Here is a 17,433-nt window from a genome sequence, read left to right on the forward strand (position 1 = left end):
CCTGGACACACTTAACAAACTCTGCCCCATCCAAACCCTTGGAACTAATCAGGTGCCAATCAATATTCGGGAAGTTAAGTCACCCATGATAACAACCCTGTTATTTTTGCACCCTCCCAAAATCTGCCTCTCAATCTGCTCCTCTGTATCTCTGTTGCTACCAAGGGGCCTATAGAATACTCCCAATAGAGTAACTGCTCCCTTCCTGTTCCTGACTTCCACCCATACTGACTCAAAAGAGGATCCTGCTACATTACCCACCCTTTCTGTAGCTGTAATAGTATTCCTGACCAGTAATGCCCCCCCTCCTCCCCTTTCCCCCCCTCTCTATCCCTTTTAAAGCACTGAAATCCAGGAATATTGAGAATTAATTCCTGCCCTGGTGCCAGCCAAATCTCTGTAAAGGCCACTACATCATAATTCCATGTATGTATCCAAGCTCTCAGTTCATCACCTTTGTTCCTGATGCTTCTTGCATTGAAATACATGCACTTTAGCCCTTCTACCTTCCTACCGTTACACCCTTTATTCTGCTTCTCTTTCCTCAAAGTCCCTCTACATGTCAGATCTGGCTTTACCCCATCCACTTCTTTCACTGCTCTATCGCTCTGGGTCCCATCCCCTTTGAAAATTAGTTTGAACCCTCCTGAACCATGCTGGCAAACCTATCTGCAATGCTGAGGAACTTGAAGCTATTTACCCTCTCAACCCCAGATCCGTTGATGTCAGTAGGGGTTAGCCCGTCTCCATTCCTCCTGTAATCCACAACCAGCTCCTTTGTTTTTGCGACATTGAGGGAGAGGTTGTTTTCTTGACACCACTGTGTCAGAGAGATGACTTCTTCCCTGTAGGCCACCTCGTTATTGTTTGACATAAGGCCAATCAATGCAGTGTCATTGGCAAATTTGATTAGCAGATTGGAGCTGTGGGTGGTGACACAGACATGGGTATACAGGGAGTAAAGGAAGGGACTCAGTACACAGCCGTGAGGGGCTCCTGTATTGAGAGTCAGAGGACTGGAGATGAGGGAGCCTACTCTTACCACTAGCGGGCGATCTGACAGGTTGTCCAGGATCCAGCTGCACGAGGCATGGTCAAGTCCGAGGTCTCCGAGCTTCTTGTTGAGTCTGGATGGAATTATGGTTTTGAATGCTGAACTGTAGTCCAAGAACAGCATTCTCACATAAGCATCCTTCTTCTCCAGATGTGTAAGGACAGAGTGTAGAGCAGTGGCTATTGCGTCATCTGTCAACAGGTTATGTCAGTAGGTGAATTGTAGGGGGTCCATTGTGGGTGGTAGCAAGCTGCAGATGTAGTCCTTGACCAGCCTCTCAAAGCATTTGCTTATTATTGAGGTGAGTGCGACAAGACACCAGTTGTTCAGACATGTCACCCTGGTCTTTTTTGGTAATGGGGCAATGGTAGATGTATTGAAGCAGGAGGGCACTCTACACTGGGAGAGGGAGAGATTAAAAATGTCTGTAAACACACCTGCCAGTTGTGCTGTGCACATCCTGAGTACTCACCCTGGGATGCTGTCCAGTCCCACAGCTTTGCGACTGTCTACTCGTTGGGAACATCTGCCTACCTCAGCCTCAGAGATGACCAGGTTGCAGGTTTTCCTCGGAGGCTCAGAGTTAGCGACATCAAACCGAGCATTAAAGTGATTGTTCACCTGGGAGAGAGGCCGCGATGTTAGCGGCACCACAACGTTTGACTTCGAAGTCTGCAAAGGTATGCAGCCCTTGCCACAAATCACATGTGCTATTTGTTGTAAATCTTGACTCAATCTTCTCCCTATATTGTTGTCTTGCAGCCTTGATAGCTTTGCGCAGATTGTAGCTGGCTTTCTTGAGCTCTAGTTGGTCGCCAGCGATGTAAGCTCAATGTCGCGCTGTAAGTGCTATTCGCACGGAACTATTGATCCAGGGGCTCTGGTTTGGGAAGACCCTGACCGACTTCCGGGGAACAACATCGTTGATGCACTTCCGGATGGGCAAGAAAGTGGCAAACGAAATATAATATTGGAAAACACATGGTCATGTAATTTGGTAGAAGAAATAAATGTGCAGACTATTTTCTACAAAGAGAGTAAATCCAAAAGTCTGAGATGCAAAGGGACTTGAGAGTCCTTGTGCAGACACCCTAAAGGTTAACTTGTAGGTTGAGTCGGTGGTGTGGAAGGCAAATGCAATGTTAGCATTCATTTCAAAAGGTCCAGAGTATAAGAGCAGGGATGTGAAGCTGAGGCTTTCTAGGCACTGGTGAGGCTTCACCTTGGGTATTGTGAACGGTTCTGGGCTCCTTATCTAAGAAAAGATAAGTTCAGAGGAGGTTCACCAGGATGATTCTAGGAATGAAAGGGTTATCACACAAGGAACGCTTGATAGCTCTGGGTCTGTACTCGCTAGAAATTAGAAGGATGAGGGGGAATCTTAGTAAAACCTTTGGAATGTTGAAGGGCCTAGGTAGAGTAGATGTGGAGGGAATGTTTCCCATAGTAGGCGGGGTCAAGAACAAGCCTCAGGGTAGAGGAGCTCCACTTAAAACAGAGATGTGGAGAAATTTCTTTTGCCAGAGGGTGGTGAATTTGTAGAATCGGCATGCCCTGTTTTCAATTCCCATCAGGTAGGAGGTACAGAAGCCTGAAGGCACACACTCAGTGATTCAGGAACAGCTTCTTCCCCTGTGCCATCCAATTCCTAAATAGACTTTGAACCCTTGGACACTACCTCACTTTTTAAATATACAGTATTTCTGTTTTTTGCACATTTTTAATCCATTCAATATAGATATACTGTAATTGATTTACTTATTTATTTTTTTCCCTCTAGATTGCATTGAAGCGCTGCTGCTGAGTGAACAAATTTCACGTCACATGCCGGTGATAATAAACCTGATTCTGATTCTGAACCTGTCACCATAAGCGGCTGTGTAGGCCAGGCCGCAGGTCACAGGAGACTGACGGGTGCTTGATTGGCCACAGTATCAGAGGTTACGGTGAGAAGGCCAGGGAGTGGGGTTGAGGAGGGATAAAAAAAGGGTCAGACATGAGTGAATGGTGGAATGGACTTGACTGACCAAATAGCCTAATTCTGCTCCTATGTCTTATGCTTTTTTTGTTTTACGTGCCACCAGGTTCAAGGACAGCTTCTACCCCACTGTTATCAGATGGTTAAATGGTTCTCTAGTCCATTATTATGGACATTTGATCTCACAATCTACCTTGTTATGTTCTTGAACCTTATTGCCTGCGGGCACTGTATTTGCTTGGTATTTATTACACTTTACTCTGCATCATTCTAGCTCAATGATTTGATCTGTATGAACAGTATGCAGGACATTGTATCTTGTTCCTTGTCATAATGATCAACTCAGCCCTATTACCAAAATACCAAGAGCTGATCAGAAACCAGGCAGCAACAAAAAGGAGATGGAGAACAGGAACAGCAGTGAGAACAAAAGGACAGTTTGTATGGAATAGCAATGATGGAAATCTCAGGAACTTTCCTTCCCACTAATGAGGTCATGTTGAGTGGGAGGCTGTTGGAGAGCAGACAAAGTGGTCCTTTACAACTGCTCAGTAACTGGCTTCTCAAAGTCCCTAAAAAGCTTTTCATTACATTTCCACACAAAAATATCTTTTCTTTGTCCCTAGCGATAATATCGTTCACTTACATTTCCTGTCTGTTGCTGAGTAATGGTTTCTGATCAGCTCTTGTAGGAGTTTGTATGTTCTCTCTTGTGACTGTGTGGGTTTCCTTCCACATTCCAAAGACATACAGGTGAATAGTTTAATTGGTCGTATGGATGTAACTGGGTGGCACGGCTCTGTTACCAACTATACCTCTAAGTCAGTTAAAGGCTGGATGAAAGTAGAAAGAATATTGATCCACAGAGCTTGCCCAGATCTAGAAACACTGCATGAATTTGCATAAACTTGATTTTAGAGCCATAGATCACAGAGTCACACAGCACAGAAACAGGTCCTTAGGTCCAATGGTTCTGTGACAACCAAGATTCCATCATAGCCAGACCAATTTGCCTGTGGTTTGCCCTTATACTTCTAAACCTCTACTGTCTGTGTACCTGTTCAAGAGCCTTCTATATGTCAGTAATGTACATGCCTCACGAGGAATTCTGCAGATGCTGGAAATTCAAGCAACACACATCAAAGTTGCTGGTGAATGCAGCAGGCCAGGCAGCATCTCTAGGAAGAGGTACAGTCGATGATTCAGGCCGAGACCCTTCGTCAGGACTAACTGTTAGGCCTGAAACGTCGACTGTACCTCTTCCTAGAGATGCTGCTTGGCCTACTGCGTTCACCAGCAACTTTGATGTGTGTTGCATGTACCTGCCTCAGCTGTTTCGTTAAAGTTGTTATAGCTAGGAGGGCTGGTGGGGATAAGCGCCCCTGACCTAGTAAAGGGTCCCAATGGTGTGCAGCACAAATAGCCGCTGACAACCAAATCCAGCTCTGGGACATTAAGCCCATCAGGTCTATTACTATCGACAGAGAAGGGCAAAGCCATGTTACTAGCACCCTAAAACCAGTTGTTCTGGGCAGATAGGGCTCATCAGCAGTGGTTGGCTCAAACTCTGATCTCTAACTTCTGCTGCCCTCTGGCTAAGGAGTACAAAGAAGGTTCACCAGATTGATTCCTGGGATGGCAGGACTTTCATATGAAGAAAGACTGGATGAACTGGGCTTGTACTCATTGGAATTTAGAAGATTCAGGGGGGATCTGATTGAAACGTATAAAATCCTAAAGGGATTGGACAGGCTAGATGCAGGAAGATTGTTCCTGATGTTGGGGAAGTCCAGAACGAGGGGTCACAGTTTGAGGATAAAGGGGAAGCCTTTTAGGACCGAGATTAGGAAAAACTTCTTCACACAGAGAGTGGTGAATCTGTGGAATTCTCTGCCACAGGAAACAGTTGAGGCCAGTTCATTGGCTATATTTAAGAGGGAGTTAGATATGGCCCTTGTGGCTACAGGGATCAGTGGGTATGGAGGGAAGGCTGGGGCGGGGTTCTGAGTTGGATGATCAGCCATGATCATAATAAATGGCGGTGCAGGCTCGAAGGGCCGAATGGCCTACTCCTGCACCTATTTTCTATGTTTCTATACCCACCCATGGGGACGACTTCAGTAGTAAACCCAGAGGAAAAATTTGGAGCTGGAGTGCCAATGGCAGTCCTACGTTGAGTTCAACGTAATCCAGAATTTGCCAACAGCTGTGAATACCAGTCACCATACTGAAGTGTTGCCTCTGTCTATCATGGCCTGTGTTGCTTCCAGGATTTTATTTACAGCCTGTGAGAGGTACTTGGAGGTCTATTGTTAGCCCTGACTGGCTTGTTAACATTTATCAGTGTGCAACTTCCTGTCTTGATAAGGAATCAATGTCATCAAGATTAGATCTCGGTGTAATACTTGACATGTTCTGCTGCAGATCAGGGGGGCGGGTGGGACTGGGGAGAATGTTCCTGTTGGCCTTACATCTGCACACCTATGCATCTCAATATCTGTTAATTTATTTGCGGTAATGTTACTTTTCGTATTACGTGTGTGACTTAAATGTAGTGTGTTGCATACTGTAAATGCGAGCAGGCTTTTCGCGTTAGGATTGGATGAGACTACATCTCAAGGTCATGGGTAAAGGGTGAAAGGTGAAAAATTTAAGGAGAACATTAGGGGAAACTTCTTCACTCAGAGGGTCATGAGAGTGTGGAATGAGCTGCCAGTGCACGTGGTGCATGCAAGCATGATTTCAATGTTTAAGAGAAGTTTGAATAGGAACATAGATGGTTGGGATACTAAGGTTCCGATGGGAGTAGGCTGTTTAAATGGTCTGACATGGACTAGGTGGGCCAAAAGACCTGTTTCTGTGCTGTACTTTATAACTCTACCTTAGTGCAGAGGAACATTGTTTCGTTTGGTGGTATACGTGTGTACAGTTGAATGACAATAAACTGAACTTGGTTCAGAACTCTGAATCTTCAATATCTCAGCTTGACAGTGTCACAATTGCAAGGGTGGACCCAAATGCAAGACACATCTTGTGAGGTTACTTAGATTTAGTTTATTGTTCGATATCAGGAGAGCTAGGCAGGAGCAGGAGTAGTGAACTGGACAAGGACTCAGGACTACTACTAGGCTGGGACTAGGGGTCTGGGCTAGGACTCGGAATTGGATCCCAGAACTAGAGAAGACATGAAGAGGCTAGGGTATGGACTCCGAGCCAGAGACTGGGCAAGGACCCAGTACCTGGGTCTTGCCTCTGGCTCAGACCCCAGAACCAGGCAAGGACATGGCATGGACTAGGGAGAAGAGGAACATGGGAACACAGAGCCTCGGTCTCAAGACAGCAGGTACATGGAACCATGGACACATACACAGAACAGAGAGCCAGGACCCCTCCTTGGGTACAGGACATAGGGCTGGGGCTCATGACCCTCCGCGGGGCAATGGCAAGACGGCCTGACTTACCCCATGGAGGCGAGGACAAGACAAGACAAGACCCCCCACGGAGCAACGGCAAGACAGCCTGACTTACCCCACGGAGGCAAGGACAAGACAAGACATGACCCCCCATGGAGCAACGGCAAGATGGCCTGACTTACCCCACAGAGGCGAGGACAAGACAAGACAAACACCAAAGAACAACACAGTTCCTATCTAGCTCCAGCAAAAGAACTAGACCGAGGTGCAGGCGAGGGCTACAGACGAGGGCTAGAGGCAAGAGGGGCAGAGAAGGGATTCAGACAGGGGGGTAGAACAGGAATCACAGACCGCCAGGGCCAGGGCTTGACTGGGTACTTGGATGCCCCCCGGAGCCAGGACCTGGACGTGGTACTTGGGTGCCGCCGGAGACAGGACGTGGTACTTGGAACCTCCGGGTAGTGGCGAGCTCTTGACTCGGCCCGGGAACAGTAGACAGCGGCTCCTGATTCTCTCCGGCGGGTTAACTGACGGACCCACCTCGGTGAGCAAACTTTGCAGGCTCGCTTTGGCGAGGTAACTGGACAGGGTTGCTCCGGTGAGGAAAGGTGAATTACCGGCACTCGCTTCGGCAGAGACTAGGCTTGCTCTGGCCAGATGACATTGGCACACCGTGCCTTTGATGACTTTGCAGACACTCCCACACCGAACAGCTGAAAGCCGGAGATTATAAACTACCGGTTCAGCCGAGTGTTAATTGCCTCTAATCACTAAGCCGAGGGACTCGGGGAAAACAGGGAATCAACAGTCTGGATCGTAACATAAACAAGGTAAATTTAAGGGGACCCCGATCCAGACCATGACAGACAGATACATTAGGGGCATCTAAAAGACTCTTAGACATATGGGTGAGAGAAAAATATTTAGCGGTTTAACATTTTGGCACTGACTAGATGGGCTGAAGGGCTAGTTTCTGTACAGCGGTGCTCTATGACTCCATAAACACAGCCCGGCTGACTGAAAGTGTTACTATTTTATGAGTTCTTCACGCACCACTGCCCATTATTGACACATTCCACTTTATTCAAACTATAATTTATTTTCATTATTTAACAATTTCAAATGATTGTATAGCAGTAACATTTATTGTTTGAGAACTGACCAGTAGAGACACAATTAAACATTACATTTGACAAAATGAAACAATAAATCACTCATTGGAGTGTAACTCAAAAATATCAAACGTGCTAGTGTAGCATAATGTTGTGCTAAACATTGGCTGAAAGTCTGTTGAACCAGACAGAATACATTTAGAAGTCATATTGAGTTAGATCCCTTCCCCAGGGTGACTACATCTCATCCAGCACCACCTCCCTGACCACAGGAGGAGCTTGACATTTGGTGGATCGAACGGTCTCATTCAAAAGGGGAAGAAAGGACTTGCCAGCAATTACAGTTCAACCCAGTGTGGGAAAACTTCTGGAAGCAATATTTAAACACTTGGAACAATTTGAGTTGTTAAGGAAGAGGCCACGGGATTTGTTAAAAACAAATTGATCTGACTAATCTGTTGGAATGCTTTTGGGGGGTTATAGAGAGGTGGACAGGGATCATGGTGGGTATGTGGTAGATGTTACCAACACATTCATAAACCCCAGAAACTCGAGGAAGGGTGGAAAAATGCTGGAGAGGGTTCAGTGATGTGCAATTTAACTCCATTACTGGATAGGAGAAGCTTGTTTTTTTTTCACTCTGCACCAGAGATGGAGAGATCTGACAGCAATGCGGTCGAGAGTAGATGGTAGCAAGCAGCTTACATCAGCAGATTGGCCAAGGACCTGGGACAATGATTTGATGGCTTTGGCAAAGAGACAAGGTGGCTTTTGTACCTGGAGTAGACAAGATTGGGAAGTCATTGTCGGAAATGACTGTGAAAGCAGAACCATTTGGGGATTTTGAAGGGAAGTAGACTGTACTGTGGGGGAGGGGGATGGAAATGGAACTGATGGGATTACTGCATCAGTCTAGCATTGTCTTAATTGGTTGAGTGATCTCTTTCTATGCTGTAACAAACCTATGATAAGTTAAAGCTGGCTTATCACAAGGAAGGCTGCTGAAGCAGGAATGCCCCAAAATAGGTTTCACATTCATTGATGGAAACGTACTTAATTAGATTTTTGGGAACTTCAACGTTAATGTGATCATCGGCGTCAAGTTTGAAAGCACCAGCCTGAAGGGTGGAGATCTTCAAGAATTCTTCAGCTTTGGCCTGGGGCCTGGCGTAACTCTTCAACAGCTTCTCTGGGGCAGGATAATGTTTGGTTTTCTTGGAAATGGAGACATAAAACTGATGAGGGTGGCTGATGCAATCCTGTACACAGTTGAAGGTTACCTGGGCATACAGGAAGTAGACACCACTAGTAGGAATCACCAGGTAACCTGTCTTATTCCACTTCATGGCTGGTGTGTGGAAGGCATGTCCGAGGGAAGTTTCAAAGAGCAGGTTGGAGGAATTCTGGAAATCTGCCAAGGACAAGTGGAAGGTTGACTTCAAATAAAAGCATGCAATACTGAACTAATCTGTAAAATAAGTGATTGTTTTAGTTTGTTTCCCCAAGTTTACTGAGGTAAACATCCAGTTTCTCCTCTTGGGCAGAAAAGGGAATGGTTAAAGCACAAACTCATCTGATAAGTGGTCCAAATATAGCCCTACCCAGAGGCTAGAGTTGATGGTACATATTGTCCTTCTTTCAGATCTGTGTGATAGATCAGAACAGACAGGGATCTTTTCAGGGATAAGTGTGATAGATCAGAGCAGACAGGGATCGTTTCCAGGATCTGTGTGATAGATCAGAGCAAACAGGGATTGTTTCTAGAATCTGCGTGATAGATCAGAACAGACAGGGATCTTTTCTAGGATCAGTTTGATAGATCAGAGCAGACAGGGATCTTTTCTGGGGTCAGTGTGATAGATCAGAGCAGACAGGGATCGTTTCTAGAATCTGCGTGATAGATCACAACAGACAGGGGTCTTTTCAGGGATCAGTGTGATAGATCAGAGCAGACAGGGATTGTTTCTAGAATCTGCGTGATAGATCAGAACAGACAGGGATCTTTTCTGGGGTCAGTGTGATAGATCAGAGCAGACAGGGATCTTTTCTGTGAACTGTGTGATAGATCAGAGAAGACAGGGATCTTTTCTGGGATCTGTGTGATAGATCTGAACTAATTTAGCTGAGCAAGCTGCGCAGATTCGATATACATCTGGCAACCAATACAAAGTGGTTATGTTTCATGCTGATAAAAACCCTAAATTTGTCAAATGCAACAAAACATGAGCTGGGTCTCACAAGCTGCCTCTTCACTGGTGTGCCATCAGAGGGTTAATTGGATAAACAGTGGATGTTAGCACCAGGTCTGGAGGTGGAGAGTTTGAACACCTTCCTGGTGCTCCTGGCGTATGAAGGCACTGCTTTGGTTCTGTGTTCATGTTGAAATGATATCCCCATCACACAGGCGTTCATCAGCAGTGGACTCATCCACTTCTGTGAGAGACGGAGATGGAAATATGGCGGTAATAATGTTTCCAAGGAGGTATTTACTCCTTGAACACACTATGAATCTTAAAACATTTCTCCAGTGTTCCAGGTAACCCTCTGGCACTGCAACATTTTGACCAGTGAGACATCCTCTTGCACTGGAATATTTTCTCCAGTGAGGAATTCCTCTGCCACTGGCCCCGAATCCATTCAGAATCGGTGAAGAGTTTGCATTTCTGGAGTTTGGTGGTCCCCACCCACACATACCTCAGGGTTCTGTGACACTAACTGACCAATATACACTGGTAAGAAAGTGAAGTGATCCTGTAATACTGACCTGTAAAGGCAGTGAAATGGGCGATGTGATTCTGTGCGCTCACCGACGGACTCATAACTAAACCACTTCCTGCTGGCTGGAAGTCTGAAAAAAAAAACAGATTTCAAAACACGGTCCGCACCTTCCCAGAACCTCAGCAGCAGCCTTGTTGTTACACAAGCTGTTGTCTGTGTGACCGCAGAGATACAAATACATGCCTGCACTGTCTCCACCTTCACAATAAACGTAGGGTGGAACTCAGACAACAACCACAGAGGTATAATTTGTACATTGTTAGGAAGGACACCCCAAGACATGCAGGTTCACCAGCATTAGGGTTGGTGTGTGAGCGAGGGTAGTCAGACAGAACATACTGGGATTAGTATAGGGTTGGTGTAATTGGGTGCTTGATAGTCAGTCTGAACTCAATGGGCTGAAAGGTCTGTTCCTGCACCAAATGACACTATCACTGTATCACTATTATTGATTCCTGATGCTTGAATTAGATCACGAGACCATAAGTCATAGGAGCAGATTTAGGCCATTCAGCCCATCGATTCTGCTCCACCATTCTATCTGTCAATTTCTGCTTTAACTATACCCAACGCCTTGCCCTCAGCTGTCTGTAGAAATGAATTCCACAGATTCCCCCTCATCTGTGAGTTCTTTACATTTATTTGTGGCAATGAATTCCACAGATTCACTATCCTCTGGCTTAAGAAGTTCCTCCTCATCTCTGTTCTAAATGGACATTCCTCTGTTCTGAGGCTGTGCCCTCTGATCCTCGGTTCCCCCGCTATAGGAAACATCCTCTCCATCCACTCTATCGAGGCTTTTCAATACTCGATAGGTTTCAATAATATCTCCCACCCCTTCACATTCTTCTAAACTCCAGCAAGTACGGTCCCAGAGTCACCAGACGCTCCTCATACATTAACCCTTTAATTCCTGGAACATTGGATGCCATGGTGGTCTAGCAGTTAGTGTGGCACACTTGGGCGGTTGGAGTTTGGAGTTCATTCCCAGCACACTCTGTTACGAGCCTGCAAGTCCTCCCTGCCGAATGCGTGGGCTTCCTCCCGCAGTCCAAAGACATGCAGGTTAGTAGGTAAATTGGTCATTGTAACTTGTCCTGTGATTAGGCTAGGGTTAAACAGGTGGCTTGCTGGTGGTGCAGATCATTGAGCTGCAAGGGCTCGTTTCACCTAACTAAATAAATACATAATTTGTGTAAATATCCTCCAGAGCCTCTCCAATGACAGCACATCTGTTCTTGGATAAGGGGCCCAAAGCTGTTCACAGTAAATGTTCAGATTATTTAGCATGTGTGCAGTTGCATTAAGTTATTTGGTGTCACATAGACATCAAGTCACACCTCATGGAAATAGGCCCTTCGGCCCAACTGGCCCATGCTGACCACGGTGCCCACCCAGGCTAGTCCACTCACCTGCATTTGACCTAATCATGTATCTGCCTAGCTGTCCTTTAAACGTAGCTAATGTCCCTGCCTCAATGTCTTCCTCTGGCAACTTGTTCCATATACTGACCACCCTCTGGGTGAAGATGTTGCCCCTGTTAAATTTTCCACTGTCACCTTAAATCTGTGCCCTGGAGAAAAACCGGATGCAATCTCTGCCTCTCTCCGTCCCAAGGAATAACGTTCGCACCTGCTCAACCTCTCCCTATAACTCAGGCCCTCGTGTTCAGGCACCATCTTTGTAAAACTCACTGGACAATTATGTTGATGTGCTGGAGGAATTGTTGTAAGCCACAAACACAAGAAAATCTGCAGATGCTGGAAATCCAAGCAACATGCACAAAATGCTGGAGGAACTCAGCAGGCCAGGCAGCATCTATGGAAAAGAGTAAACAGTCAACATTTTGGGTCGAGACCCTTCTCCAGGACTGGGTCTCAGTCTTTCTGTCCTAATGAAGGGCCTTGGCCTGAAATGTTGACTGTTAACTCTTCTCCATAGATGCTGCCTGGCCTACTGAGCTCCTCCAGCATTTTGTGTGTGTTGATCGTTGTAAGATCCTGGCTGGTTCACTAATATCCATTAAAGAAGCAAATCCTGACCTGTCTTGAGGTCAGAGGTTAGAGATCTGGCAGTCTGAGGTCAGAAACACCGAGACCCAAGCAATAAACCCTGGAGGTACTCAGTGAATGAGGCAGTCTGCGTGGAGGGAAATTGATCAGTCCTGTTGAAAGGGACTGAAATGCAGACTGTTCATTTCTCTCCATAAATACTGGCTAGCCTGCTGAGTTGCTCCAGCATTTTGTATTTGTGCGTTGTTCCAGATTTCCGACATCTGCAGAATCTCTTGTATTCCAATAAATGCACAGTAGTGCAGGCACCTGGGTCCTCTGAGTAAATGGATAGTTTGTTTAAATACAGCCTGACCCACCCAAAGACAAAGGAATTTACTTACTGGGAAGGGAGAGGTTCTTCATCTCGATCAGCACTTGATTATTTATGTCCTTTAAAGCCAAAGATAATTTTATTTTAACAGATGAAGTCAATTTTTCACACTTGAGCTTTAATTTCAGAATATGGATTAGGGAAACATCATTTTTAACTTTTCACCTAAATTCAATAAGGTTGCTAAAATAAGGATCTTTACAGAAGGCATTTCCTATATTCATTGACATCAGTACATTCACATGTCCATGGCACTCCCTGGGACCAGACAGCGGGCAATTGGGAGTCTTGTCTGCAGAGGTGCTGGGGATGACTGAGGGCTGTGGAGGGTGTTCTAACTGGTGCATCACTGTCTGGCATGTAGGGGATCAGAAAAAGCTGCAGCAAGTTTACACTCAGCCAGCTCCACCATGGACACTAACCCCCACCCCCCTGACATCAAGATGATGCCTCAAGAAGACAGCATCTATTGTTAAGGACCCCCATCACTCAAGATATGCCCTCTTCTCATTGCTACCATCAAGGATGAGATACAGAAGCCTTAAGACACACACGCAACATTTCAGGAACAGCTTCTTCCACTCCGCCATCAGATTTCTGAATGGACATTGAACCCAAGTATACTAACTCAGTATTTCTTGCTTTCTCTTTGCACTACTTAATTTAAGTTTTATATATTTATTTATTATTGTAGTTTATGATTTTATTATTACTGCTGCTGCAAAATAAACAACAAATTTCATGACATACATTATGCCAGTGATCTTAAACCTGATTTTGATTCACCATGGGCTGCGCCAGAGATGGAATTTTACAATGTAAAGATAGGTTTTAAAACGAAAGCAAAGAAGCCCAGATGCTGTCTAAACTTCACAGTTGATCATCTTGTGATATAGAGGGTGCAAAGGAGATATACCAAGATGCTGCCTGGATTTGAAAGCATAACTTATGAGGCTAGGTTGAATGAGTTTGGGCTTTTCTCTTTGGAGTGGAAGAGGATGAGAGGTGATTTTATAGGAGTGTATAGGATGATAAAACACATAGATCGATGGAGAGCCAGGGACTTTTTTTATCAGGGTGGAAATAGGTAATTCAAGGCAGAATAATTCTAAGATGATTGGAGGAAAGTATAGAGGGTGTCAGAAGTAGGTTTTTTACACAGAGGATAGTGAGTGCACGGAATGCGTGACGACAGAGGCAGATACATTACAGATACTTAAGAGACTCTTCGGTGAATGGATGAAAGAAAAATGGAGGGTTATAGGAGGAAATGGTTAGATTGATTTTAGAGTAGGTTAAAAGATTGTCCCAACATCGTGGGCCGGTAAGGGCCGTACTATGCCGTAGTGTTCTATGCTCCATGCTCAGCCTTGAGGCTGTTGAAGAAGCCTGGGGGAAACTTCATCTAAAGACCCTTCTCTTGGGAAAGAGGCAGAATCCTCCCTTTCTATCATAAGGGAGTATAAATCGTTAGATTGAAGTAATGTACTGCTTGCAACATTTGCTGAGCACATTTCAGCGAACCACTACAAGCCAGTCATGTTTCTAATTTGTCAGTTCAGTCACAGTTAACACAGACAGGATCAAAGGGCGTTCTTCAACAACATACAAGATGTTCATGCAAGTCCATGCAGTACACATGAGGATAAGCAACTGAGACGAACCTTTGGCCAAAGTAAATTAAACCAGTTTTCTTCCTTCAAACACCAACAATCATGAACAACTACATCCTCTACAAATACAGCCAGGGTTTCTTACCTTCTTGAGCACATCAATGTAGAAAAATATGAAGATGCACATGCTTGCAATTGCCAGCCACTGTAGGATGACAAGGACAGTGAGAAACACTGAGCTGCAATTCTGTCTCACAGCTAAACTACCTTCTGAAGTCCTGAACATAACATCCTCTAGGTCTGCACCATTCGCCTTCTGCATCTTTGCTGAACAACTTACTGTGAACGTTTTCCAGCCTGCTCCCTCAGTGGCACTTATATACGCCAGCAAGCTTATGACGTACTGGAACACTCCAAGCAGGACTTTATTTCTGCCGTATGTGTAAAATTTTATTAGATCTGGAGATTAGATTATCTGTAAAGATGCACCAATAGTAAATGTTGGCACTGTGGTGCAAACCTACTTACTGGGACTATCAATTTCCCCAATTCAACACGTGACAAATATTTGGTGCTAATGACTGATTTCAGTTGTGTGATAATTCTCTTCGGCACTGTTATAATGTAAGAATGTAGGAACCAGGAGCAGCCATTCTGCCTGGCATCACCAGTTTAACCATGTAGCAAAAATACAACCTCCCGAAAATTGTCAAGAAAGTCACCCCCTCAGTGGGTTAAAAAATTTCCAATTTTCATTCCTGAAATCCTTATTCTCAGTTTTAGACACTCAAGATTCTGCAGATGCTGGAAATCCAGAGCGACATATACAATATGCTGGAGGAACTCAGCAGGTCAGCACCTATGGAAGTGAAAGAACAGTCAACTTTTTGGGGTTGACTGTTTATTCATTTTCGTAGAGCTGCCTGATTTAGTGAGTTCTTGCAGCATCTATTGTGCATCGCTGTCAGTGCCTCAGTATCAGAAGTCCTAACCACAGCAATAATTTTTTCTAAATGCTCATAAATTGTAACCTTATTAATCCAAATTAAATTAAGTTAAAATGTGAAGAGAAAAATCTAAAACTGCAAATACTGGAATCCTAAAGCAAAACCAGCAAATGCCAGAAACAGTCAGAAGTTCTGACAGGGTTTGTGAAAATCTGGAACGTTTCCAGAATAAAGGGAATTTTGAACATTTCACTAAGTATATTGAGATTCTGGATAGAAATGAAATTTGGATTATAATTAGAAAAGCTACTTTATATCTGGCACATAAACACATGTTCTGGTGTCTTGAAAGATCATCTGTTTATTCCTCTTCATAGATGTCTACACTATCTATGCCTCTCATATCAGGTCTCCCTTCAGTTTCTAACACTCCAGACAGGGAAAAAAAAACAAGTTTCTCCAACCTCTCTAAGTAGCACATGCTCTTTTAATCCAGCCAAGTTCCTATTGAACCTCCTCCGTGCCCTCTCCAAAGTTTCTACACACTTCTTGTAATGGGTGAACAGAACTGCATAGGCTCCTCCAAGTGTGGCCCAATCAAAGTTTTTATTGCTGCAACATGACTTCCTGACTTTTATACTTAATGCCTTGACCATTTAAGATGAGCTTTATTTGTCAGATATCGTATGCCAAATGTCCCAAGGAAACATTGGTTTGGGTAGAGTGAGAATGAGTTTATAAGAAGCGAATGTGAACAGTCGGCTCATTTTACGTGAGGAGACATTAAATTGCATAGGAGAGTGAGTTTAAAATAAATGAATGGGGCAGTTGAGGAGACATGGGATTGCGTAGAGGGAGAGAAAGTTTAAAGGAAATGAGTGGGGTTAGTTGGCACGTTGTGTGCGGCATAGTTCCTGAGGAGACATGGGATTGCGTAGAGGGAGAGAAAGTTTAAAGGAAATGAGTGGGGTTAGTTGGCACGTTGTGTGCGGCATAGTTCCTGAGGAGACATGGGATTGCGTAGAGGGAGAGAAAGTTTAAAGGAAATGAGTGGGGTTAGTTGGCACGTTGTGTGCGGCATAGTTCCTGAGGAGACATGGGATTGCGTAGAGGGAGAGCAAGTTTAAAGGAAATGAGTGGGGTTAGTTGGCACGTTGTGTGCGGCATAGTTCCTGAGGAGACATGGGATTGCGTAGAGGGAGAGCAAGTTTAAAGGAAATGAGTGGGGTTAGTTGGCACGTTGTGTGCGGCATAGTTCCTGAGGAGACATGGGATTGCGTAGAGGGAGAGCAAGTTTTAAGGAAATGAGTGGGGTTAGTTGGCACGTTGTGTGCGGCATAGTTCCTGAGGAGACATGGGATTGCGTAGAGGGAGAGCAAGTTTTAAGGAAATGAGTGGGGTTAGTTGGCACGTTGTGTGCGGCATAGTTCCTGAGGAGACATGGGATTGCGTAGAGGGAGAGCAAGTTTTAAGGAAATGAGTGGGGTTAGTTGGCACGTTGTGTGCGGCATAGTTCCTGAGGAGACATGGGATTGCGTAGAGGGAGAGCAAGTTTTAAGGAAATGAGTGGGGTTAGTTGGCACGTTGTGTGCGGCATAGTTCCTGAGGAGACATGGGATTGCGTAGAGGGAGAGCAAGTTTTAAGGAAATGAGTGGGGTTAGTTGGCACGTTGTGTGCGGCATAGTTCCTGAGGAGACATGGGATTGCGTAGAGGGAGAGACAGTTTTAAGGAAATGAGTGGGGTTAGTTGGCACGTTGTGTGCGGCATAGTTCCTGAGGAGACATGGGATTGCGTAGAGGGAGAGACAGTTTAAAGGAAATGAGTGGGGTTAGTTGGCACGTTGTGTGCGGCATAGTTCCTGAGGAGACATGGGATTGCGTAGAGGGAGAGACAGTTTAAAGGAAATGAGTGGGGTTAGTTGGCACGTTGTGTGCGGCATAGTTCCTGAGGAGACATGGGATTGCGTAGAGGGAGAGAAAGTTTAAAGGAAATGAGTGGGGTTAGTTGGCACGTTGTGTGCGGCATAGTTCCTGAGGAGACATGGGATTGCGTAGAGGGAGAGAAAGTTTAAAGGAAATGAGTGGGGTTAGTTGGCACGTTGTGTGCGGCATAGTTCCTGAGGAGACATGGGATTGCGTAGAGGGAGAGAAA

The 17,433-nt window shown here is 45.1% G+C and overlaps 1 protein-coding gene across 1 annotated transcript; it reads right to left on the reverse strand.

Annotated features, from left to right (window-relative positions):
* Positions 1-7,582: 7,582 nt before the first annotated feature.
* Positions 7,583-14,520, reverse strand: LOC140186112 (tumor necrosis factor ligand superfamily member 15-like). Its single transcript, XM_072240006.1, has 4 exons — positions 14,479-14,520; positions 12,731-12,779; positions 10,322-10,405; positions 7,583-8,968 (listed from the first exon to the last, which is right to left on the reverse strand). Exons 1-4 carry the CDS (start codon positions 14,518-14,520, stop codon positions 8,544-8,546), a joined length of 600 nt encoding a protein of 199 aa, XP_072096107.1. The 3' UTR covers positions 7,583-8,543.
* Positions 14,521-17,433: the final 2,913 nt, after the last annotated feature.

The sequence above is a fragment of the Mobula birostris genome, chromosome 22 (genome assembly GCF_030028105.1).
Source record: "Mobula birostris isolate sMobBir1 chromosome 22, sMobBir1.hap1, whole genome shotgun sequence".
Classification (NCBI taxonomy): Eukaryota; Metazoa; Chordata; class Chondrichthyes; order Myliobatiformes; family Myliobatidae; genus Mobula; species Mobula birostris.